The sequence below is a fragment of the Ictidomys tridecemlineatus genome, chromosome 10, assembly GCF_052094955.1.
Source record: "Ictidomys tridecemlineatus isolate mIctTri1 chromosome 10, mIctTri1.hap1, whole genome shotgun sequence".
Taxonomy (NCBI): domain Eukaryota; kingdom Metazoa; phylum Chordata; class Mammalia; order Rodentia; family Sciuridae; genus Ictidomys; species Ictidomys tridecemlineatus.
In genome coordinates, this window is record NC_135486.1 from 16056292 (window position 1) to 16083439 (window position 27148).

At 41.9% G+C, this 27148-nt stretch overlaps 1 protein-coding gene across 1 annotated transcript in view; it reads left to right on the top strand.

Moving 5' to 3' along the window:
• The window catches only part of C10H1orf21 (chromosome 10 C1orf21 homolog), a 206801-nt gene that overhangs the window by 102629 nt on the left and 77024 nt on the right, over nt 1-27148 (top strand). Inside the window, exon 3 of the mRNA XM_005319698.4 lies at nt 10787-10881. Within this exon, the coding sequence (XP_005319755.1) occupies nt 10787-10881 (95 nt within the window). The remainder of the gene's footprint in view (nt 1-10786; nt 10882-27148) is intronic.

The window sequence follows — 27148 nt, forward strand, 5'->3', positions numbered from 1 at the left end:
AAGCCAGCTTCCTTGCAGAGACATCTTAGAGGAAACCCTGGATCCCCTTGGAAAGCTATTTGAATTTTTTACTGAATAATCTCCAAGAACTCAAAGGGGCATCTCAATTCATGAGCCACAGCTCAGCATTCTGAAATCTACCTTCTGCGAATCTCTCCCTCTCTCCCTTTCTGGTGACTTCTTGTCGGCTTCTCTTTCTTTTGACTGTACCTCAAACATCCTCTCTTCTCTCTAATCTCCCCAACTCTCCCTGCAGCTCAGCCTGCTCAGGGTCGCCTGCTTCCAGCAGGCTCGGTTCTTTTCCCCTCATTAGCTCTTCCGGTGACAATCCTGGCTGCTGGTTCTCAGCTCACCTCACCCCTTCCAATCTGCATCACAAAAGCCTGCCGGCCCATCTGGCTCTAGCTCTCCTCTGCAAGGTGGCTGGGGGATGTGGTCCTGGGATGCTGGGTGCTGCTAATCTTTTCTTTACCAGAAATTCACTGAAGTCAGAACTCAATTAAAGGAATTAAGGCAGATGGGCATTGAGATCATTAAGATGGGCTTCTTCCCCAACACAGGCGAGCACGTGCGCGTGTACACACACACACACACACACACACACACACACTCACACACACACACACACTCACACACACCTTTACCCAAATGGTTGAATGTTTGAGTGAGCAGGAGCTTCTGAAATGGTTCAATCATTTCTTAATCCTCATCAGCCATCCTGTAGATTCATGACCACTGGTGGGGGTGGGGGTGGGGGATGGGGGGGGGACAGTGAAGAACTGACGACAGATGAAGCTGCAGAAATTTATTTCCAGTCCTGGAAAAAGAACTCATGTTTCAGAGCCCCCTGATGACGCCGGAGTTGTATAATTTTATCTACAAAAGAGGGCATGTGAGAAACTGTGCTAGTATCTTCTCATATTTTCTATTACTGCTGTATAGTTTGCCCTAAAAAAGAATACCACTGCTTGCACTGTATGCTGCTGCGTAAGAATAGTGTCCTTTATCTGAAATGCTCCAGAGCAGAAGGGTTAGAAAGGTTTCAGAATTTGGATTCTTTTGGATTTTGGAATATTTGTAAATGCATATTGAGATGTGCTGGGGATGGGACCCAAGCCTAGATGAGAAGTTTATTTATGTTTCACATTCACTTTGTACACGTAGCCTGAGGTAATGTGGTAACTTCATGCAATATTTTTAATCACTTTGTGCATGAAACAAAATGCCATGGTGTAGAATTTTCCACTTGTGGCATAATGCTAGTGTTCTGAAAATTTTGGATATGGGATTTTTGGATAAGGGTTGCTCAGTCTGTGGTGTGTGTGTGTGTGTGTGTGTGTGTTTTAAATGCCTGATCTGAAAAGTTTTATCTTTTTTTTTTTTTTTTTTGGTGGGGGGTGGAGGGTGCCAGGGATTGAACTCAGGAACACTCCACCGCTGAGCCACATTCCCAGCCCTATTTTATATTTCATTTAGAGACAGGGTCTCACTGAGTTGCTTAGCACCTTGCTTTTTTGCTGAGGCTGGCTTTGAACTTGCAATCCTCCTACCTCAGCTTCCTGAGCTGCTGGAATTTTACAGGCATGCGCGCGCCATCATGCCCAGCAAGCAAAATCACCTTTTCAGATAGCAAGGTTTTCCATAGACATTGTTCTAGTTACTATATTGAAGAGGAACACTTCAGTTTTCTGCTATCAGGTGCAGCAGTGTTCAGATCACCAGAGAATGGCAGTCTGCAGTACTGACTTCAGATGGCATGTGGGTCCCTCGCTTAAGTAGGTCAGGAATGACATTTTTCCCCTGGTTAAGGCTCTAGAGATTTGACCAGGGAGGAGATGACGGCTTCCTGGTGGTATCCATGAAGGCTAGATGCTCTTATTCATGTCTCCGTGGTTTTTAAAGTTGCCCTGATCTTTTCTGAATCCATTTACATATTTAATGCCTATACCATGCCCTGAAGAAATCATTCTCTGTGCTTTGTGGTTTTAAACAAGGACGGATGTGGTGGTTAAGAGCCTGGGGTGGGACTCAGACCAGCACTGCCACTTGGCTGTTAGAGAGCGGGGACCGGACCGTCTAGGAAGCCGAGGCAGCAGGAAGATCCCCCTTTCAAACTTGTTATCAAGTCAGAAAGATTTCAGACGTGTCAGTCAGAGTAACAGGAATGAGTTTTTCAACTGAAGGGACAGGAAAAGGGAATGGGGACACTCTCAAGGGAGAGGTCCTCTCAAAGAGGAGAAGGACAGTGTGCCTCTCTTACACTCCAGTTTTATTGGGGATCTCAGAGAAGTTTCTGGAGAGTCCTGCCCAGGGGCACCTCTACACTTTTGACGGACAGCAGGGTGACATCAGATTTTCAAGTCCCCACTACCTACGACAACTCTCAGTCACTTTGGCCCAGGCTGACGGGTTCTAATTGATTTCTTCCCCATACATTCTTCAATCTTAAATTCATAGATTTTTATGGTTAGGAGGAATTATCCTTATCTCCCTGAGTTCCAGCCTCTGGTCTGTGAAAAGGGTCACAGAAGTCTCCCCCTTCAGGGGGGTAACATGGGCTCCTCTGGTTGACATGATTTGGGGTCTGCATTTCTTCTGCAGAGAGCAAGTCGTTGGCTGAGGAATGGGACGTAGTATCCTGTCCACTGAGGCCAGGCAGGGCAGCAGGTGAATTGCTTCTGGAAAAAGAAAGCATGTGGGGGTCAGCACAGTGGGCCCATTTGTGGACTTACTCCCTTGACCTTGTGTTCCCACTCTCCGCCTCTGTCTGTCCCCTAACCTGGCCACTCTCCCTGTAGCTGTAGTGGGGACTTAGAACGCTGCCTCATGGGAGCCCCGGGGAGGATGGTGCCTAAACAGGGGACAGCATGATGCCTGGACAGGTCTTGATCCCCAGTGGTTACCTAGGGCACCCTGGCTCCTTGGGGACAGCCTGCTTCCCCAGCCCCCCTCCCCCGTTCTGCTTGGTGACTGGCAGTTGTCACTGGACCTTGGATCCGAGTGCGCTTTCCTGAAGGAATCTAGGCTGGCTCGCATCTGCTCGTGCCTTCTGTCAGAGTTTGTCAGAAGATGAATGTTCTGGGGCCCTTAATGACTGGCTAATAGTTCTTTGGTCACTGAATAATGAACCCCAAATGAATGGAGGAAATATCTTGTCTGGCCTCTGGGATGATTGAATGATTCGGGAAGGAGGCCTGCGGGTCCAGTCTTAATTATTAAAGGTGCCGTGGTGAGAGGATTTGTCATTTGGGGTCCTTTCTGTGGAAACTCTGAGGCCTAAGGTCACCCTCTATGCAGCTGAGGGCACTGCTCATCTTGTCCTCTCAAAAGCAAGAACAAGGTCCTAAGAATGCGAACAGAACACACCGTCCACAGGCCTGGGCCAGGCTGGCCAGGGTGTGTCCAGAGGAGATGGTCAAGGACCAAGGGCAGAGCCTTAGCCTATACCAGTGGTCTCAGGACTTGGGCTCTGGCTGAGTCTTGTCACCTGGCTCTTTGGTTGGCCCTGTCCTTGACCTCTCTCTGCACCCCCTGGACTTCCCCGCGTCTTCCACACTGAGTTGCTCACACTTCCCCATCTGTCACGCTCTCTCCACCTTTGAACTCTGTCCCCTTGCTGAGCCGTCCACCAGTCCCCTTCCCAAGCACCCTCGTTCCTCGTTCCTGGGGAACTAAAGTTTGTCACCTCCTCCAAGACTCTCCCTAACCTGAGCGAGGTCCCTCCTTCCCACTCCACAGCCACCACCCCACTAGTGTGCTTCTCATGGCCGTGGACGCTCCCGACTCTACTTGCTGGTTTTCTTATGTCTTTCCCTCCCTGGCTGTGAGCACCTTCAGAACAGGACGGCTTCCTTTTCCTGGATACAGCTCCTGGACTGAGCAATGACTCTGGCATGTAGTAGGTGCTCCATAAATATTGTTGAAGTAAGGAAAGAGAGAAACACAGCACGGATGGCCGGGGCTAGCCCCGCACTTGACTCAAGGTCAGAAAATAGATCCTTCCCTTCATCTTCCTGCCCAGAATCAAACCAAGAGGTTTTTTGTTCATACTTGGTTGGGCCAGAAGGGTATCCACAAAGTGGTGTAATTTACAGAGATCTCATAGTAGTCAATAAGAAAAACGCTGCAACTCCATTAAGAAATAAAGAGCAAAGAATAGGAAGAGATGCACAAAGAAGTCCAGATGAATGATCAGCACATGGGGAAAGTATCCAGTGCCACATCAAACTAAAAAATATATATATATATATATATATATATATATATATATATTATTTTTTACCTTTCAATTCATTGTATGTTTTTTAAAAGGATAAGGGCCTTTATTAGTGAGGGTGCAGCACTGAAATTGGTCTTATACCACCATCTTAGTCCTTTTGTGCTGCTATAACAAAATGCCACAGACTGGGTACTTTATAGACAACAGAAATTTATTTCTCAGAATTTTGGAAGCTGGGAAGCCCAAGATCAAGGCCTGGTTTTTGGCATGAGGTGAAGACCTTCCTACTGTGTTCTTAGATGGCAGACTACGGAAGCACAAAAGGGATAATCTCATTCCTCAAGGCATCTGTTAGTCAGCCTTGGTCACTGTGACCAAAATACCTCATATAAACAACTTAAAGAAGGAAAAGTTTATTTTGGCTCCTGGTTTCAGAGATTCCAGCCCAGGATCGCCTGCTCCATTGTTTTGGGCCTGGGGCAAGACAGAGCAGCCTAGAGGAAGGGTGTGGTGGAGGAAGGCTGCTGAGCTCAAGCAGAGAGAAAGAGAGGGGCCAGGGACAAGGTATAACCCAAGGCCTTGCCCCCAGTGACCTGCTTCCTTTAACCATGTCCCACCTGCCCACAGTTTCCGCCACCTCCCAGTAGTCCATCCAGCTCTCAGTGGATTAATCCACCCATGGAGTTAGAGCCCTTAGGATCCAATCACTTTCCAAGAGCCCCACCTCCGGGTATTGCTGTATTGGGGACCAAGTCTTCAACAGCTGAGCTTTTAGGGAACATTCTAGACCCAAACCACAGCACCATTTTATGACGGCATCAATCCCATTTCCCAAAGACCCCACTTCTCGATATCATCACAGCGGGAATTAAGTTCCACACAGACTTTGGAGGGGACACCACCATTCTAGCTGTAGCAAGCACCCACCGGAGCAACAGTAGGTGACACCACCAGGCCTTTGTACCTGGCTTTGTTTATCTCCTGTCTAAATGTAAAGAAGCATAGGATTTTACTATAAAGGAAGACATCAAAGGCATAGGAGTGACATCAACATTTATATTATGAGGTCTCCGAAAGGGGCCTGAATGTAAATATGTCCCATCCCTGTACCTCCTCTAGTAGAAATTAGGGCTAGGCACCTTTCATGCCCAGTCTCCACAGATTCAAAGTCTCAAAGTATAATTTTTCTGCTTGTTATTTTTGATCAACTTATATTTTTAGATCATTAAAATTTTTTTTTAGATTGTTTCCCTTTAGTTGCAGATGAACACAATGACTTCATTCATTTATTTTTATGTGGTGCTGAGGATCGAACCCAGTGCCTCACACGTGCTAGGCGAGCGCTCTACCTCAGAGCCACAAACCCCAGCCCAGGTTATTAAAATTTAATGTGTCAAACAATCTTACTTTGAAATTAGTTTTTCTTCATGAGTTGGATTTGAAAGAAACTCTGGAAAGATATGAGTTATTTTATATTGAAGGTGCCAAAGCTTTGCTTGAGAAATGTTCAGAACATTTAAAAATGGGCAGTTTGGAACTATCCTAGAAATTGCTCAGTGTTAATTATTACGTCGGAGCTGACTCATTCATTTCCAACAAGTTTGCTGACCGTAATTACTGGGAAGGGTCTTATGAGGGTCTTCACCTGCGCGTCTACTTTGTATATGAATTTGTTCCAGATTTAGAATCTGTCCTGGTGAACTGCGGCAGTGGGATGTGGTTCATCTGCTGGGCTCAGGAGTGTGCTCTCAGCAGGAGATGGCTCCCAGAGAAGGAGCTGTCCCCTGAGAGGGTTGGTTTTCCTTGGGTCCCATTTCCTGGGCTCCTGCATGCCCCTGGCGTTGACTGTCATGGAGCCCAGACCATCTTTGGTGCTTAGACCACACTGAAAGAGGCTTTGCAGATGAGGATCTATTGGAGGGGAAGCAGGCCTGGACACGAAGATACCATCAGAGCCTGAACTATTTATTCTCTGCTCTTCAGTGCCTCTGCTGTTAAACTTCTCTTCAGTCAAACAAATATTAATTACTGACATATTACTACAAATAATGAGGAGTATAAAAATGCATTTTGGAGATTAGGATGTTAAGAGAGACCAGTATAAAAGCGTGATCGAGAGGTTGAGTATGCGAGCTTTGAAGTCACACCACCTGATCCCAGCTCCATCATTCCCAAGCCCTGGACCGAGGAAGGGAGAGAAGGAGGAAGGAAGACAGAAAGGGAAGAATGAAAGGAAGGGAGGGTGAGGGAAGAAGGAAGGACAGGACATTAATTAGCTAAAGGCTGGGTGTGCCTGGCTGGCCCTAAAAAGTAGCTGTGGACCCTGGATCCAGGCTCACTCAGGGCACATACCCAACTTCAGTGTTTTCCCTTTTGTTGCATTCCTAGAAGGGCACCACTCAGAGATTGCCAATTCAACAAGAATCATCTTTTAATTGGGCGTAAAGAGCAGTGTTGGGTAGCCACGCGGGGCTCATGCCTGCAATCCCAGTGGCTCCAGATGTTGAGGCAGGAGGGTCGAGAGTTCAGAGCTAGCGTCAGCAACCTCAAGGCGCTGAGAAACTCAGTGAGACCCTGTCTCTAAATAATATGCAAAATAGGGCTGGGGGTGTGGTTCAGTGGTGTGGTCCAGTGCCCTTGAGTTCAACCCCTAGTACCAATAAGAAAAAAAAAAAAACAGTGTGGGAAAAGAGGAATTTGAGAAAGGGCTTTGGAGACTTTTCTTAATGGATTGCTCCAGAGAGGTGTGGGGAGGGTCCAGGAAAGCTGCAGGATGCAATGGGAACTTAAGGAAGAGTCATACAAAGGTTTAGAACTCTGGTAGAAGAGGAGATTGTTTGACCTCAAAGACATACTTTGCCTCTTTAAAATATTGGCCTAGGCCCAACCTTCCATCCAGGTAAAGAGAAAATGTTTCCTTTCTCCTTCTTTCCCTGTCGGGGTCCCAAGCCCACTTCCTCCCAAGACCTAGTCCAGGGTGATCGTCTTCTCATGACATTGCTAGTTCCTTTAAATCCAGAAAACCATCTCTTTTTATGTAGTTTCTGTGCAGAAATGCTTTTCAGAGTGCAGACCCTGCAAATGTTGTAGTTTTTGTTTCCTTTCAGGTGCACTCATTGTTAGAAAACACCACTCTCTTAGTTCCAAGCAGATCTTTGACTTGGTCAAATTCCCATTTCCAAATAGTGTCATTAGTGGGTCCAGGGGATGGGCCCTCTGTGTGTGTTGCCTATCAATGGAGGCTGCAAGAACTCATTGGCTTTGCAGATGGACCATCTGCTCCCAAGTTAACAGAACTGACTTTAAAAAGAATCAAGTAGAAGGAGATAGCTGCTGGATGTGTGTGAAAATTCCAATCTACTTTGACACCTTTCTACGGTGGTCTTCTTTTGATCAATGACAAATAATCCCAGCCCCTCCCTGCTCTAATATCAGGGTAGAATACTAAAAATATCAGCACTGCATGCTTTTGACCCAGATCTATTTTGACTAGCACAGCCTGGGACTGTTTACATGGAGGGGACGGGAGTCAACCCACTGCTCCTGATGTGCATTTTAATAAGCCACCTGACAAGATCAACAGGAAGAAAAGAAAATCCAGCGGCGAACAGGTGTGAGGGAGCCTGAGGAACCCTGCGCTCCCCCTCTGATTCAAGTCCCCACACTGTTAGGCTCCCAGGACCCCCTGGCTGGTAACACTGCCCTCATTGTCCCTGGTGTGGGCTCTGATAAAGGGAGCCTAGAGTTCCCCTGAGCCTCCAACCAGAGGAAACTGGATTTCCATAGCAATCGCCTGGCTGTCATAACCCCCAGTGCTTCTGAGGAGGGCTGTTCCTGACAGCTGCATCTCCATGGCAATGTGTGACACTTTGTTGACGAGTTGTCTCTTTCCAGATGGACATCGCCATTCCACGCCGCCGGCCGTTGAGAAATCTGACAGATTTTAGTATTTGCTTTGTGCAAATTGCGGCTTCTCCCAGGGTCTTTTTGGTTTTAGGCGGTGATGGGTTTTTGTGCAGGGTGTCCTGTGAGCAGGCATGATGGCTGTTTGTTTTCTCTTTGTGTTCCCCTCACACTGATGGGGCTGGCCAGCTGGGATTGTTAAGGACACCTTCCAACCTCCCTTCTTTCTCAATTGGAGGAGAGTCTGTCTTGAGGTAAAAAGAAGGAAAAAAAAAACAAAAGCTTGTGCTTGGAAGAATGCTACTTTGAAAGTCACATCGCCAGGAGCTTTTTCCATTTCATCGGAGATAAATATTAGAAAAATATTAATAGTTTGCTACTTCCAATTCAGTTGTGTTCCCTGGAGGGATAAGAAAATAAAGACTGAATGCTGCCCAGCTACTCAGTGTGCATCCGCACTGAGTTTGTCTTGGCACGTGGGAGAGGACATGCAGAAGCACATAGGTCCTAAAATCCTACCATTTGAGGATTTGGGTCTTATAGGCAAAAATAATAGAATCCACTAGAATTGTGGTGTATGTGTGAGTACACACATCTCTATATATAGACACATATGTATACACTCGACATAAATACAAATATGACATGTGTTTTACGTATCATCTGTAACAACATGTTATTTATATTTTTAAAGTCATTAGAGAGTTGTTAGAAACAACTAAAAATCACAGTTCAGTTAAATATTTATAATTATCTCACTGAGTCATGACTTACAAATATTATGCCCCTGCAAATATTAATACCCCTCCAAACGAAGTTGGGAGGCCTGTTGTAACTTTCTTTTAACCATTATTTTTATTTCTGTGTAGTTGTATCAGAGCCATAATTTGTCACTGTCTTTTCTTTTTAAAATAACAGTTGTTTTTCCAACTCCTGAGTGAATAATCCTTAATTAAATAGATCGGGATTATTAATTGACTTTCACTGTTTTCTGAATACAAAGTTGGAATGTGAAATCCTTTCGTGTTGTAATTGCGCATCAGAATCCATTGGTAACTCACTAATGCATTTAGGACTTGGAATTCTCGAAGGGCTTATTACTGAATTCTCACACTAGTTTCTCAAATTCTTTGGAAAGAAGCAGCACCAGTACCTATCTTGAATGATCAGATAGAAAAAACAATTGGTTTAGTCATGAACATGGAGTTCTTATGTGGACATATGCAAATGAATCACCTTCTTAACGATGATAATTTGTGGAAACACTTAACCAGCATAATTGCTTGAAGAAATGTGGCCTTCACAAATGTCTTCAGGGCTAATGTGTTCAGGGGTAACATCAGAAAACCTGAAACTACATTAGAAATTGGCATTAGAAATCCTAACGCAAGGCACTTTATAAGAATAAAGTTGTTGTGGCCAAATAATCATAGGCAATAAGAAAATACATTCCAACTTTTTAAACAAAAGCCCAAACTCTTTAGCGATCCATGATAGTGCTCTATGATAGCTGTCTATCATAGTTAGACATTGCTCCTTACCATATGCTATGCAGTCGTCAGTGTGTGTGTGTGTGTGATGAAATTTCCTAATGCCTTCCTTTGTGTGAATTTTCCCCCACAAATTGGATTAAAGATGACTCAAAGTCACACCTATTTTTGAACTTCGGATGTTCCAGTCATTTCCTGTTGACGGGAATCTGATGAATATGTCATCAGCGTTGTCACCAACCCTCTGTTTAGAGAAGTTCATTAGCTGTGGGCTTTCCTGAGTTTGTTCTGTAATGGGTATTGATCTGGGATTGGTGTCCCCTCTCTGGCTATAGCAAAGTCTTGGTCCCATCCATTCCCTTCTCTACTTTCTACCCTTAAGTGATAGATCTATGTGATAAATACTGCAGCTTTTCACACATATGACTTTACAGAGATGAAATGAAAGCATGTATGTGGGGTTTATTATTTGTTTTTTGTTTGTTTGTTTGTTTGTTTTGGTTTTTGTAGTGCTATGGATTGAATCCAGGGCCTCACACATGCTAGGCAAGTGCTCTACCACTAAACTACATCCCCAGCCCCGAAGCGTATCAAATGAATAATAAAGAAATGAAATAATGTCACATGCTCAAATTTAATATAAGGATCATAGAAAGAACATTTCTGTTCCCAATTGTTAAGTCTATTTTGTTCATCATCTCAATTCTTTTGTTTTAAACAATGCTTTAGGTTTTTCCAAAAGAGAAATTAAGGTCCAGATGTACTGCTGAAAATTGCTGCTATAGGCATTTTGGACTAATATTTTCTTGGGGGAAAATAAGAACATTCTCTCGAGTCTTCTTGGGGCATTGTGGGAGGTGTCTCGGTATGTGTGGGTTCCAAATAGTCCAAACAGAATAACCTGTTTCCACTCACCACTTACTCTCTCTGAAAGGAGCAAGCAGTCAGACTGTCATTAGCTGAGCTTTCTCCAGTCAACAGAGAAGAGTACCTCCTAAAAGGACCGGATCCAAGACCCCGGTTAAGCCTCTTCTAGATTGTTCCGAATGAACCACATATAAAACAGCCGTAGGGGAAAGGGCCTAACAAATTACGCTACTGGGCTTTTCTAACTGACACTTTTCCATCATTGTGGGAAAAATTATAAGATGTGTTTTCTTTTTTTGGCACTCAGATGAGTATAGGATCAAACCAGTGGAAGAGGTCAAATACATGAAAAATGGGGCAGAAGAGGAGCAGAAAATAGCAGCCAGGAACCAAGAAAACTTGGTAAGAATCGAATTTCTCCTTTGACAATGAATTTTGGTGATACCATTGTAATACAATCCACACTGCATGTTTCAGCTGCAACTCACACACTGGCTCTGGGTTTCTTGAAAGCGCTGCGGTTATTTATAGCCTGCCTGGAAGCTGCACCATTACTCCTGTATCCTGTTTGTCTGAATAAGCCCTTCTTTAATCTTGATGGGAGTGCACCCCGGAAAAATGCAGTGCACTTATTCATGTTTTTAAAGTTCTAAATTTAAAGGGGGGGGGGATGGTGTAGGATTGAGATTTATGGGAGGAAGTTTGGTTCACTTGGGGCTTTTTCTATCCCCCCCCTTAACTCTTATCCAGGTCAAAGTGAATGGTAAAGTTTCTGTACTCTGAGCGTGTAATGCCATTGATAAAGTTGCCTTTCAAGGGAAAATAATGTACTTCCAGGGTGGGTCTCCACCCAGGATCGGTGCTCCCCACTCACAGTGTTAAGGGTATGAGGGTTTTGAGATAGTTAGCAGGAAATTGTAATGATAGGAAATAGGAAGTTAGGAACTTTTTTTTCCATATGAATCAATATATACCTTAATATTCCATCTCTATAAAAATATTTAGCTGTCTTATTAGATGATTTCTTAAAAAAAGGTTACAAATAATTGAGAATCTACATTTATTCAGCAGTATTGGTGCCAAACAGCTTTTATATATATTTTATTCTTGAATTGTTTTCTTTCATGATTGAGTGAACGTATTTTTGAGAAGCCTGCAATATTGTAAAGTATTTCTACTTCACTTAAACTCCTCTTTCTATTATGTGCAGTTTTCATCTTTCTATTATGTGCAGTTTTCATATAATTTTCTGTTATAGCAGAGGGAGGTGGCCAGAGAGTAACCAATGCACAGTGGCTGTTTAAGGTTATCATTTTCCTTGATACTCTAGTGAATATTAGAAGCTATTTATTTTTTCTTTATTCTCTTCTGAATGCATGAACTATAGCCTGAGAACTAAAGTATCAACAAGTAAATATTAGATTTTTTCCCCCCCGCTGGAGATTGAACCCAGGGGCACTGAGTCACATCCCTAGCCCTTTTTTGTTTTTTATTTAGAGACAGGGTCTCACTGAGTTGCTAAGTGCCTTGATAAGTTGCTGAAGCTGGCTTTGAACTCTCCACTTGCCTCAGCCTCTGGAGTCACTAGGATTACAGGTGTGCACCACTATGCCCAGCTTGAATATTAGATCTTTTTAAAAAGTGAAAACACTCTTGATAATTAAATGTTGATTCATAAATGTGATTTGGGTCTTGTGTGTGTGTGTGTGAGAGAGAGAGAGAGAGAGAGAGAGAGAGAGAGAGATTTGTATTTTAAAGTATCACTTAGTGACAGAGATTCATGCCTACAATGAGGATGTATTTTACCATCAACATTAAAGCCTAGGGAAAGGTAACAGTGATTAAATAGTAGAAATGATTATGATCAGACTTTATTTTTTAAACTGGAGGTAGAACCCAGGGTTACTTTACCACTAAGCTACATCTCAGTCCTTTTTAACTTTTTTTTTTCAATTTTGAGACAGTTTCTTGCTAAATTATTGAAACTCTTGGTAAGTTGCTGAGGCTGCTTCAGCCTCCCAAGTTGCTGGGATTATAGGCGTACACCACTGTACCTGGCCTGGGTCACTCTTACTCATTGTTAAAACCACAGGCTAAGTGTTGCTCTCTGATAGAAACCTCTAGACCTCACCAGCTGTGCTAGTTCTCCTTTAGTCTCCCTGACTATATTTGTGTTTTCCTCTACAGTACTCAACCCAGCTGTTTTGGAATACCTCTGAGTAAATTTGCTTAATGTACATTCCTCTTTTAGACTGTAAGCTCATGAGGGTAAAACTGTTTCATTTTGGTTTACAGTTAAGTGTCCAGCACCTAACAGTGTGTAGCACCTAGTTGTTACTTCATAGTTGCCTAAGACCTCCAGTCACTTTGGCCCTGTGACCACAGTTTCTGTGGCTGGAGGAGCTGATGCTGGTTGTCTGAGACTAATGATGAATCATTTATACGTCAATCATTTATGCACTCTCAACTCAAAGATTTGCATTTGTTCCAATTTTCATCACTGCTTAAGATCCATATATTATACTTTGCTTCTCTGAGACTTTAATTCCTTCTTAAGGTGGTGTGAAGTCGTAGCACTGGCTTTGAAGATTATACATACATAGATCTCAATATGGACCGTAGCTTTGCCATGGTTTATAATTTTGGCCAGATATCTAAAACTTCTCAACTTCAAGTGCCACATCCGGAACCTGGGAGATAACACAATTATTAAAAGTATTAAAAGAAAATGTGGAAGATTATGTTTAACATCTTAGCAAAGGGAAGTTTCACTAAACAAGACAGAGAACACAAAAGCTGTCGAGAAAACACTTTTTCTTTTGTGACATCAAACTGGATACTTTTTTAAAATAGGATGACTGCAAAAAGTAGTTAGTTGGTAGGTAAGAGCCTGGGAGAAATTATTTACAATGGTTATAAGGCAATGAATTAATATCTGAGACTTTGAAGTACACTTGTAAATAATTAGGAAAAAGGCAATCCATTAGAAAAATGGGTGAATGAGCAGTTGATTCACAATAGAAAATGTAGAGGATAGCATATGAAAACACATCTTCATCACTAGTACAGTGCCTCATCCCCCATACTGGGGACTGAACCCAGGGCACTTAACCACTGAGCCACATCCCCATCCCTTTTTATTTATTTTAAGACTGGGTCTTGCTAAGTTGCTTGGGACCTCTCTAAGTTGCTGAGGCTGGCTTTGAACTTGTGATATTCCTGCCTCAGGCATATGCTACCATGCCCAGCTCTTTTATTTTTTTCTTCATACTTGGAATTGAAGCCAGGGTTGCTTTACCACTGAGCTACATCCCTAGTCCTTTTTAGTTTTTATTTTGAGACAAGATCTTTCTAAGGTGCTTAGAACCTCACTAATTTGTTGAAGCTGCCCTCAAACTTGGGATCCTCCTGTCGCAGCCTTCCAAGTCGCTTGGATTACAGGTGTGCACCGCCATGCATCTTTCTCTGAAGATACAAACCGCTGCCCAAGCCATGCTCAACTGGACGGCTGGGGGGCTGCTCTCAGGAACACCTCGCTGCTCTTGTTCCCACAGTTAATTTTGTGTTTTCCAAGAACTGATGTGCTGGTTCCCAAATCCGTTTCTACTGGTTGAAAGTCATTGTAATTATGTAATTTAGTTAAATATATGCAAACCAATGAAACACAAGTGAGGAAAGAGCTGTTTCAGTGAAAATTAAATTGAATGCTTTGGAAAGTCTTGATGAAGGGAAGTTACTAAAAGCTTCCTGTTAAATTAGATTAAATTCAACACTCGGACTATTTCACAGGGTCTTTACATTCTCACATCACTTAAGAAACCAAAATAGGGACTCTCGGATGTGCATTATGGATATGGCTAATGTGAAGCCCAATGTGGAGTGGTTCTTTACTGAAAGGAGAAACCTGGTTCCTATATCAAGATATTAGAGAAGAAATGCACATCTGTGTATTTTAAATAAAATACGTTGCATCTGCTTTATCTTTTTTTGTGTTACCCATCTTTAACTCACTGTCTTATTTAATTGTGTGGGTGGTGTTACCTAATACAACTTTAATGGTAATCAGGGAAATGCAAACTAACACACAATCCCATTCTTCACCCATTAGAATATCAACGACTTGATATTTGATGATATCAAATTTTGGCATGGTTATAGGAAAATATGTATTTGCATACTGATGGTAAACATCACGGAGGGTAGTTTAGCAGTATCTATGAAAATTTAAACATGCATGGCCTCACCCAACACTTCCACATCTTGCTCTGCACCCAAGCACTTACCCAGGTACCTGAGGAGGCTCACACAGGACATTCCCTACACATTGTTTATCCGTGAAAAATAATAATAACCATCATGCCTGTCAGTAGGACAATAGTACTGCACACCATAATAGGAAATAATTATTAAAAAATGAGAACCATACAAACTGTTATGGAAATGTCCTGCAAATTGTAGAATTGATATTTTTAGCATGATGTCATTTAAGGTGTTTTTTTTGGTGTGTGTGTGGGGGGGGCTTATTGTTGTTGTGGTTTTGTCTTTTTTTTTTCTTTTTTATACCTGGGAATTAGTCCCACTACTGAATTTCATCGTCACCCCTTTTTATTTTGAAACAGGGGTCTCACTAAGTAGCTCAGGTTTTTTATATTCCTGCATCAGCCTCCCAAGTCATCCGGTTACAGGCATTTGCCCTCATATCCTGCTAAGATTGTTTAATTAAATAAAACAGCAACACTGTGCATTTTTCATGAGTATCCATATCTCTGTAGAGATTCAAAGACAAAACCTGGGTGGATCTATCAGTAATGGGTTCGTCAGTTGATGAGGCACTGAAGTACACTGAGGCTGCATTTCCTACTCTGCAAAATGGAGATAATAATTGGACCGACTTTAACGGGAAGTTGTGAAAATTAAAGAAGATATTAGCACAGCATAGAAAATGCCATTGTTGTCTATTGTAATGTTATTTTTATTAGGGTATTGTGCTGGGGAGGGAGGAAATGAGAAAGAATTGAGTGTGTGGTCAAGGGGATTTCTATCCTTACACTTAATGTTTTAATTTTCATTTTAAATTGATTTATTAAAAGGGAGATAACATAGAAATTCCAATTTGGACTACTTTGGAATCTTTAAGTATTTGGACATTTTCTCGCCGTTGGTACTAGATTCAGAACCAGGGGACCTTTTACCCCTGGGCCTGGTGAGTTTGTGAGAGCTTTCATACCTATCTCCAGTGCATTCAATTTCTAATAAATGTCAGGATATCCAGCTGCAGACATGAAGACTTGGAAATTAGGAAACATCTTTGATGAGACAGAATGCTCTAGCAACCCATCAGAGCCTCCTCCTCCAAGCAGTGGCATCAGTCAGTGAAACTAGGAAGCAGCCCTGACCCAGAGAACACGCTGTGGGTAAAGCAGTCCCCTGTAATTAAGGAGGAGCTCCTGTTCTCCAAAGCACTGAATTGATTGACAGTCTGAAACAAACCAGAGAATGTTCTGCAATTCCATTCAGTCAGTGGTAGTCAATAGGAAAGCCAGGTACTCAAGCCCACAGTCACTGTATCACTGTCATCATCAAAGTATACCTTGGGAGGAATAAAAGGTACATGAATGAAGGTTGTAAACTTTTAGTCACTGATAAAATGTTTTGTTATGAATCAGATACATACATTCCCATATAGGCGTTCTCATAATTAGGAACTCTATAAGAGTCCATTTGACCTCTCTTTAACAAATACTACCGTCTTTACTTTTTCTGTGATTCTTAGAGCAACTAATATAGTAGCAAATTGACATTTCTATTTAAAGATTGTTCTGCAGGTCTTAGAAATGACTATTTACCTTTGTATGCTTGTCCTCAAATGCAAAGTCAAGTAATTATTTTTAGAAACCAAATAATGCAAAAGACTATGACTTTGCATCATCCCAATTTCCCAGGCCATTTAAAAACATGCACCACTTTTGAGAATAAGGTAAAATAAACAAGAGTGAAGCTGGTATTAGCAAACAAAATGTCGTGGTATATGCAGCACCTCTTCTTTTTTCTCTTCTCTCTTTCCAGGTGTGGATTGGATTTGAGATCAGGTTAGGGTGGGTGAGTTGTTGGGAGTGGGCTTTGTACTTGAGGGGGGTACTTCCTGGTTTGGGGGCCTCTAGAGGACCAGGGAGTCCCCCAAAGCAGAGTGAAGATGGAGAGGGGTTCCGGGTGTCTGATAGAGACAGGATACACCCTTTGGTAGAACATAAATATCATTTTAGTGCCAGAGTCATCCCATAGGATCTCTTGGGTCTCCTTCTCTGTTCTCTTAGGCTTTGACATCAGCCTGAAGTTCATCCAAGTAATTGGAGAAAAAGCATCAGAATCCCAGGTGCTATCTCTCTGAGCGTTTTAGTGTCTTACAAGTTGAGTGGCTCACGTGAGCGGAGGACGTTGGCAGTGTCCTTCTCCTCCTTGATGTTTGTTGTGTGTAGAAGGAACAGGCAGGAAGAGTGGCACCTCTTCATCTGTCTTGAAAGACTTCCTTTCTCCAGCTACCCTGCGTTTTTGTGTTACTTGAGCCAAGCACATTCCAGGTCTTAGAGATTATTCTGGCACTGTGGCAATTTGTTTTAGAGCAAATCAGGAGTAGTGTTTAATTCTCTAAGGACAAGGGATTTGTTGAATCAGCCTTCTAAATTTCAAGTGTGGGACAGGAGCAAAGTTCCTGATTCAGGAACAGAATGTTATAAGGATAATAGTGCACACAAAAGTGCTTTGTACGCATAAAGCCCAACACAGATTACAATGATTGTTGTTATTACTGGTTAAGAGGACACCTGGATTTGTTTGGTATTCTGTTGGTATTTTTTAATAGAAACACAGTCAGGGCATGGCATACTTCTGGTTTAAAGTAAGCATTGACCCTTCTTCCTTGAACAAAGAGTTGTGGCATCATAGTGGACTGCAGTCTCCCACGAAGAAATGGCAATGTAAAAGTGTTTCTCAGCTTAACATACGCAGAAATCAATGACGCAAGGGTGTTTTGTTTGTTTGGTTTGGTTTGGTTTTGCAGTGCTAGGGATCAAACCCAGAGCCTCATGCAAGCTAGGCAAGCACTCTACCACTAAGCTACATCCCCAGCCACTTAAGAAACTTCTACAGTCATCCAAAAAGGAGGGGGTAGCAGAGCATGACAAATCCCATCTCGAATGACTTTTCCTCTTACCCCTATTCACACTGAACTGACCAAATGCAGGTGAACAGTGTTTGTTAGGATCCCAGTGCCACGTCTCTCTTGAACAAGTCCCTGTTTCATTGTACTCTGTTCTCACTACCAGTGTGGCTTTGTGGGGGCACTGAAAGGAGTGTCAGGATTGACCCAGCACAGTGGTAACTCCGGAAACTCTGGATGAGATGGACACACACAGCAAACAGAGGCCCTAATGAAGTCTCGGGAGAACCAGAATGGAATGGTGGGTGCCAACCGGGAGATCTGAGGAAAATCAGAAGCTGCTATTTCAGTGTGCCGTGAAGGAAACCAGGTTTTGATGGACAGATGAAGTTGGGAAGGGATTTCAAGCAGAAGGAAAAGTTTGAGCCACGGCATGAATGACGAGTGGTTCGGGAGACTGACGGGATATATTGTGAAGTGTTTATTTGGCTAGTTGATGTCGCTTTTTTCCTTTCTTGTCAGCATACTGATTTCGGGTTTACCAGTAGTCTGCAGCATTTGTAACTACAGAATAAATAGAACAGACCTCTGCAGCTCTGATTAAAAGATTGAGGGTGTGATAATGACTTCCTTTTCCCAGCATTGTTACAAGAGTGATTGCTTTTAAACATGCTTTCCTTGGATACAAGGTCTGTTATGGTTTAGATGTGGTGTCCCCCGAAAGCTCACACATGAGACAATGCAGGAAAGTTTGGAAGAGAAATGACTGGGTGATAGCCTTAGCCTAATCAGTGAATTAATCCCTGATGGCATTGACTGACTGAAGTGGTAGGCTGTGGCTGGAGGAGATGGGAAGTGGGCCGTGACTATGGAGTATGTATTTTATATCTGGAGAGTGGAGTCTCTCTCTGTACTTCTTGACCACCATGATGTGAGCTGCTTCCCTCTGCCTGCCACACACTCCTCTGTGATGTTCATCTCAAACCCTGCCCGAGAAATGGAACTGGCCTTCTATGGACTAAGACCTCTGAAACTGTGAGCCTTCAAATAAACTTTTCCCCCTCTATAGTTGTTCTGGTCAGATCCTTCAGTCACAGTAGTGAAAAAACTGACTAAAACAAGGTCCATCTAAAAGTTGTTGTTGGACCTATTTGTTCTTGACCTCCTCCTCTGATTTGTCCCTTGAAACTTTTCTTGCTCAGTTCTGGAAATTCACAAACACAAGCAATACTCTAGATTAAGATTTCTGCACTCTTCTTCAAGAGTGGAACCTGACATTTAAATAGAAAGTGGAAAGAACTTTCATCAAGGCCTGATTCTGTTTGATCCACATGGTCACCTTAGAAGTTGGATCTGAATATTATTAAAACCTGGGCATTTTTTGCTCAGTGGCCCAGATACAAGAGGGAAATGAGTGACACCTGAGGCTGGGCCACCAGTATTAGACATGGCCGGGTGTCTTTTCTGCAGGTTGTTCAAATTTCTGCCTTATCATCTATGGGATACTAAAAGTAAAACCAAAGCATATAAGATTCATGCATCTGTTGGCAAACTCTGTGAGATAGCTTCACCCAGAATTAATAATTTATGCCCTGGAGGAGAGAGTTTTGAAAGAAGCCATAATGTTTTCAAGGGCCTGGACTTGGTCATTGTCCCTCCGGGCGTCATTTGTGAACAAATAATACCCATTGTTAAATGAGGTGCAGGAATCAGGAGCCTCATGATTTTTGTTTTTCAGGGGTTCTTGATGATTCGGAAAATGATTCTGTAGCTGTCATTCAGAAAAGAAGGAAATAAATACCCAGCCATGAAAAATTCATGCATCTTCTTTGGAGACATGAAGATGTATTGTTTAGCTTGTCAACAATATAATAGATATATGAAGGTGCCGTTGCTCCTGCCTGCCTCATATTCAGAATAGGACTAATTGAATTTATTTACTCTGTGCTCTGTATGATAGTAGACGCCGGATTTCTTTCTTCTTTGAAAAGTGAAACTATTGATACTGATAATGTATTTTCCAAAACTTAATGAACTGACTCTTTTTTTTGGTTCCTGTCGGGTGAGATGCTACCCGACAGATTCTCATTTACTGACAAACTTCTGCTCATAACTGAATAATTTGGGGATTTGCCTAATTTCAAATAAATACTTCTTTTATGGATTTTTATAGTTAAGGATACTTCGACTGGCAACAAGTCAAGAGTATTGTGATGGGAACTGGATATGAGGTTGGGGTTCATCTCGAATGCAAAGTAGAAGGCTCATCATTAGGACGGGGCCCAGCAGGACTGACAAGATTCTGGTCCCACTAACAAGGGTTCTTTCACTTCTCCAGAGTCAGAGACATGCTGAGCCTGAAAAGCATGGCAGGGAACAGCAGCTATAGATAAAAAGAAGGGAGAATCTCATTCCAGTCAGGTGCTCAGAGTGACATCTTAACACACACAGTGTTTAAGCTCATATCAAAGGCTCTGAGCTGCCAGGAGCCCACCATCCAGTGAGACAAAGTCAACTAGGCGTAGCTAGTGTATTTATTTCATTTCCTCCTGTTGTTTAATTGCATTTTTAAAATTAACTTTTCCTTTTTTTTTTTTTAAATAAACATTCTACTTGCGTGAATTACTTTAAGCCATTCTTGGAGAAATGCAGAAGTGAATAAAAACAAAATCAGTCATACATCTCATAATCACCATTCATGTTTTCATGCCTAATATACATACAAAATACAATATTTCCCTAAACAAAAATAGATCTTAATTCCTTCCAAAGCTAAATATAGTCATATCATATGTCTAGCAGTCATGTTCCAAGGGTGTTTTTCCAACTGATTTGAAAACCTGTGACCATATAGAAACCTTCATGTGACTGTTGGTAACAGCTTTATGTCTAATCACCCCAAATGGGAAGCAACCAATATGTCCTTCAGGGATGAGTAGACAAAGTGTGTACATCCATATAAGGGACTATTACTCAGTGATGAAAAGGATTGAGAAATCAAGCTATGAAAAAATATAGATGAGTGTTAAATGCATATTACTATGTGAGAGAAACCAGTCTTTTTCTTGAGATCATCAGTGCTGAAATTTCTTGTCAGCTTGGATAGAACTTGGCAGGTACTAAAAAAAAAAAAAATCATGCCATCAGCATTCTGATGCTAGTCAGGTACTAGATGATGTTTTTGTTTTTGTTTTAGAAAATGAGAATTTTCCCAGGCACAGTGATGCATGTCTATGATCCCAGCAATTTGAGAGGCTGAGGCAGGAGGATCGCAAGTTCAGGGCCAGCCTTAGCAACTAATTGAGACCCTCAGCAATTTTTTTGAGACCCTGTCTTAACTTAAAAAGGACTAAAGATATAGCTCAACAGTAAAATGTCCCTGAGTTCCCCAGTACAGAAACAAAAAAGAAAAAAAAGTTAAGAAAAAAAAATGGGAATTATTTGACAGCCATTATGGTTTGGCTCTGGAACATCTCCCTAAAAGCTCATGCTTTGAAAGCATGATTCCCAATGCAGTAAGGTTCAGAGGTGGAGCTTTTAGGCAGTGAAAAGGGCTCTGACCTCATCAATGGATTAATCTATTTGCTGGATCAATCCATTGATAGCTAAATGGACTACTGAGTGGTAAGGTAGGCAGGCAGGGCATGGCTGGAGGAAGTAGGTCACCGGGATTGTGACCTTGGATACTATATCTGTCTCTGGCCCCTTCTTCCCTCCCTCCCTCCCTCTCTGTGCTTCACAACTGCCGCACCCATCCACCATGATGTTCTGCCTCACCCCGGGCCCAGAGCAATGGAGCTGGCTGACCACAGACGGAGAACTCTGAAACTGAGCCCAAATAAACTTCTCCTCCTCTGTGGCTCTTATCAGGCATTTTTTCCCACAGTGATGAAAAGCTGACTAACGCAACAGCCTAATGGTACACTAACTCTTAATATTCTCTAATCATTTTTTTAAACCCACATTGTTTTCTAGATAGAAATAAAACCACCAGCTTTAGAAGATAACCCTTCTATTCACTGAGACACAATGCCTTTATTTTATTTATGTTTGTGTGGTGCTGAGGATCGAACCCAGCACCTCACATGTGCTAGGCGAGCACTCTACCACTGAGCCACAACCCTAGGCCCCATGTAGTGTATTCTACCATGCACACACCCCTGACCAAAAGATCCTACTTGCTTCAAAGAACTGTGGTTGCTTCTCCATGGAAGAAAGATACCCTCATCAACATCACTGTCCCGATGATCTGTTGTTGCATAACTGACTGCTGCAAAATACAGTGCCTTATTTATTTTCTCATGCTTCCATGGATGGACAGAGGTCAGCTAGACAGTTCCTGCTAGGGTCTCTGCACTTGCAATAGGATGTAGGCTCAGCTGGGCTAGAAGTTCAAGATGGCTCGCCATCAGGGCTAGCTAGCAATTGTTGTTGGCCGTGAGCTCAGCTGGGACAAGTGTCCACCCATGACTTCTCTGTGGCTTGGGCTTTTCACAGCATGGTGGTCTCTGAGGGCGCTTGACAACTGTCTTCTTACAGGCAGTGGTACTGTTTTTGAAGCTACTTGTCAAAGCAGTCATAGAGCCTCCCAAATTCAAGGGGGTGGAAATCCAAACTCCTCCTCTTGATGGCAGAGTGGCCAAGTTGCATTGCAGAGGAACACAGGGAATGGGAGGTACAGTTACCATCTTGTTCAAATATGTGGGTGGATAGAGACCGCTTTACAGGATTGGCATCATGAGAAAGCTGACTGACTTCCAAAACCTGGACTGTGCTCTTTAATCTAATTTCTATTTTAAAAGAAAAGCTGATCAGCACATTGCAGTGATACACACCTGTAATTCCAGCTACTCAGGAGGCTAGGGCAGGAGGATGGCAAGTTCAAGGCCGGCCTAGGCAGTACAGCAAGATCCAGTTTCAAAATGAAAAAGGCTTGGATGTAGCTCAGTGGTAGAGCTCTTGCCCAACATGTGTGAATTCCTAGGTCCAATCCCCAGTACTATCAAAAAAAGAAAAAAGCAAACGCTGATAAAGAAACATCCCTTTGTACTTCTGTACTGTGTGAAACACCATTTTTTAAGTACCAGATACACAAAAGGCATAAGGCATATAATCCCAGGAGACAAAATCAATTATGCTGTTCATCAATTCTCTGATACTGGCTGACATACATGATGAACCGGAGAAAAGAAGGCTTTGCACTGAACCTAGCCAAGCTGCTTTTTCTAACCAGATGTTCTTATAAATTCCATGAATCATGATCCTTTGTCTGTAAAATCAGATGGCGGCTAGACATTTCTGGGTTGTTTTAAGGAACAAATTAGGTGATTTGGGTGAAATACCCAGTCGTATGCTACAATACTTAGTTAAGTACTGAATAAAGATAGTTATTATTCCTCCTGTTTCTGTTTCTTAGTTTCCATATCATGTGCCCTCAACTTTCTAGAAGGTTCCATGCACCTCTGCTTGTTAAGTATGGTTTTACTGTTTTGTTGAACATCATCCATGGAGTTTTTAAAATCAGATTCCAATTAGTTCCAATTTCAGATCTTCAAACATAAGTATAAATATAGTATCATAATAGTAACATTTTATCTTACTCCCCTGTATAAGTGTCTTCATATGGCAGTGGATGTTGGATCATTGTGTTTAAGGTGGAATACCCCTAGTCTTAATCTTTGACTTTCAAGTTTAAATTAGTTCATGTTATCAGAATTTGAGAAAGAACAAATTAAGTGAATTTATAGAGAGAGAGTGGGAATGCATATTTAGACAGAGTTTGTGATCACTCACTAATGAGGAAAAACTGTGTCTACCTCTAGGCAGCCCTCTTGTCTCAAGAGCCTGCTAATTAGCTAAATGTTTGGCATATCTCAGTAACCCCAGTAGCCTGTATAATTCACATTAGCTTTGAAACACAAGGGTGTCCCACATCTTATCTCCCTTTTCAAGGCATCCTCCTCCACTTTCTAATAATAGTTCCTCATCCCTGAACTGATCTGGGGATAAAGAGGAAGAGAGCACGTCCACCAAATGAATCTTTTCTTTTGGTATGTTTAAGAAGGTTTCAGTAATTCTTTTTTCTTTCTCCAAAGTAAAAAAAAAAATCTGTTTTTAAAAGGGAAAACATTCTTTATGGGGTCAGAGTTCTTAACAGTTTCTCAGGTTAAAGAGAAGACAGAAAGATTCCATATAAAGGAGTGTAACCTTTGAAGTTGTTGATTTAACAGTTCCACAAAATTCAAGGAGCACCGGAAAATCAAGGTCTTGCAAGTCTGACACTGGTCTAGTTGCCTGCTACAAATGGAAACATCGGGATCCTGGGGAAAGAAAATGCCTCCACTCCATTAATCCTTTCATCCATTCACTCACGAAACCAGTATTCATTAATCTCCAGTTTTTGTCCTTGGTTTTGGGTATCATGAGGAATACCCAGCCCTGTCCTTCAGGATGCCAGCCAGGGAGCACACCGTTTCCATGGAGTACGCCAACCCGTATAATGGGGGAACACATGGTACTAGCACACCTAAGCCAATTTAGCGTGCCCAGGGAGCCTTCTGGGTGGAGTGGTCCCCTTATGTTCTCATTTAGCAGATCTACCTCCAGCCTGAAGGCTCCATGGAAACCAGTACAGAGAACCATGGGATCCTGTGCTTCATCCTTTACATATAATAAAAGATGCTACAGTGTTGACAGAACCTGAGTTCCTAAGGACACAGTTACAGTTACTTTATAACAGAACTATTGTGAAGAGCAATGCTTGCCACATAGCGAACACAATAAATGTTGGCAAGTTGCTATTACTGCTAGACTTTACCCCATGGACCTTGGAAAGCTGTCAAGTTATTATCTTGCTATGGCTATTCCAGATTCCAGAATCTCCTTGTGCCTCATCTTAAAATTTATTGATGGTGATTAAATATTATTTAATTAAATATTTCTTAATCACTAGCTAATATTTGTGAAGTGCTTAGAACAGTGCCAAATGCTGTATGCCTGTTTATTTTATATCTCAGTCTAACTTAAACAAGTGTGCTGAGGATTAGAAATGTCACTTTTTCAATTCTCAGTGAGTAAGGTAAATTCAGAGAAGTTGAACTTCTTGCCTGAAGTCAGACAGCTAATAAAGTTTGGAGCCAGTATTCAACCTGTGTCTCGTTTCATATCATGGCAACTGCATCTTAAAATTTGATTTAAAAGACGTACCATCACAACACATTTTTTTTTTTTTCATTTTGGTAAGATGCTTTCCAACTTTGATCAGGAACTGTAGTCCTAGCCAGCCTAAATTTTGCATTCCAGTTTTTTTCTTAGCATTCCATCATTTTCTATTTTCCTTTATAGTCATCATGTTAAATTTTAATGGATGTGCAAAAGTACTGTAATTGATTTTCCTCAGCTTTTATTCTACTGCTGAGTATTACTGTGTTTCCTGTTTTTCATTATTATATAGTAGATAATGCATCTGTAAGCATACCCCAAATAAAGCCATTTTCTTCCATTGATTTATTTCCTTAAGTTTCCAGGACTGAGCTCATTGGGTTGATGGCTATGAATAATTATAGTGTTTTTGACATACATTACCTATGTCTTCCACGCAGCAGTGTATGGAGACTGCCCATTTTAACACTAATATGGATATTTTCTTTCTTTAAAAACTCCTACAGATTTTTTAATACAAATGATATTTCATGGCGATTTTGTTTTTTGCATGCTCTGATTACTAACTCTGTGAAATGTATTGTCACTATTTTAATAACACTTAATATGTTTCTTTTCTAGTTTTAAAGTTGTTTTGTTTTGTGTGTCCCCCACCCCCACTGATGGTGGGGATTGAGCCCAGGGGTGCTCTGTCACCTCATCCACAGTCTTTTTTATTTTTATTTTGAGGCAGGATCTCACTGCATTGCCCAGGCTGGCCCTGAACTTGAGATCTCTCTGCCTCGACCTCCCGAATAGGGATAACAGGTGTGCATCACCAAGCCTGGCTCCTTGAGTGTTCAACAGGCAGTTAAATGCCTGAACGTGTGTGTGTGTGTGTGTGTATGTGTGTGTGTGTGTGTATGTGTGTGTGTGTGGTGTGTGGGCAAAACTATGGAGATGTATAATAATCCATCATCATTATCATGGGATGACGAGAGCAATGCTTGCCAAAAGATAGGAGATGGTTTAGGACAGAACTGCTCAATAAATGAAAAGAGCCAGGCAATCAGGTGGGAGGAAGATGAGAAGACAGCCGTGGGGGGAGGAGCTTAAAGACAAGAGAGTGGTGATCTCTCAGATGACTGCCCAGCGTCTGTTGAATGGGGCTGTCAGGAGGTCCTTGGTAATTTTGACAAAACCAGTCCCTGTGGCTTTTTAAAAAATAAAGACAGCCTGATATTGGTTTGCCTTAATGCCATTCAGTGTGCAAACATCTGCCTCTCTCTGAGATGTAGCCTACTAGAGGAGGAGGCTATGTTTCTGGGTCAAATAGACCCAGGTTCAAATGATGACTTTGCAACTGGCCAGTTGTCTGGGTGACACTGAGCAAGAATCTGAATCGCTATACTATCTTTACAATATCTTCACCTTCATATTCTTCACCTCTGCAACAACTTACAGAGCAGTTAGAATTAAATAAACTGATGTCAAATGCTTAGTGCAGTGCCTGACACATAATAGGTTCATTGTACATAGTAGTTGCTATAAAACTATTATTATTCCTTTAAATATTATATTTAATATCAATAGGGGGCTGGGCAGAGTGCTTTGCCTAGTAGTTATGGGACTCTGGATTATACCTCTAGCACCACAAAATAAGTGATTTTTAAAAGAAAGATATATTCCATACATGCCCTGTTCTTCTGGTCATAACTAGCCATAGAGAAGGAGGAGAGTGAAGCAGTTAAAAGCTGAATTATAATCCCACTGACTTAGCTCTGAGCCAGGCAAGTCACTTTATCATTTTGGGCCTCAGTTTCCTCATCTGTGCAATGGAGACAATAGCCCCCATCACATAGATTTATTTTGGAGATTAAAACATCAAAGAATGGTAACTGCCACCTAATACGTGCTGTTTCAGTGACAGCTTTGATGACAATAGTGATGCCAACAGCGATGAAGACAAAAAAGGAGATGATGATATTGATGTTGATAGCTGCTTCCTCTTTGGACCAAATGACTTTTTACTCCACTTGGAAAATATAAGGAATTTTTTTTTAAATCTTTTGACTTTTCACCGTCCTCACCCACACTTCCTTAATTTATCCTGAGGATCTTTATCATTTGTTCTTTCTTCCGAGGTTTCCCTTATATTTCTCTTCTGTCACTTTTGTTTCAGTGATCTCGTCACTATTAGAATCCATCACGATCAATACTTAGGACTTTTTTTTTTCTTGTGTGGCTCTTTTAAATCAGCAGCTGTCTTTCCCTGAATTGATGATCATGCTTACATATTGCCAAGTGGAAAATTGATCCCGTGACCTCCTAAACCCTTTCAGTATCAGTAGCCCCCATTAAGAGATTTTCCCC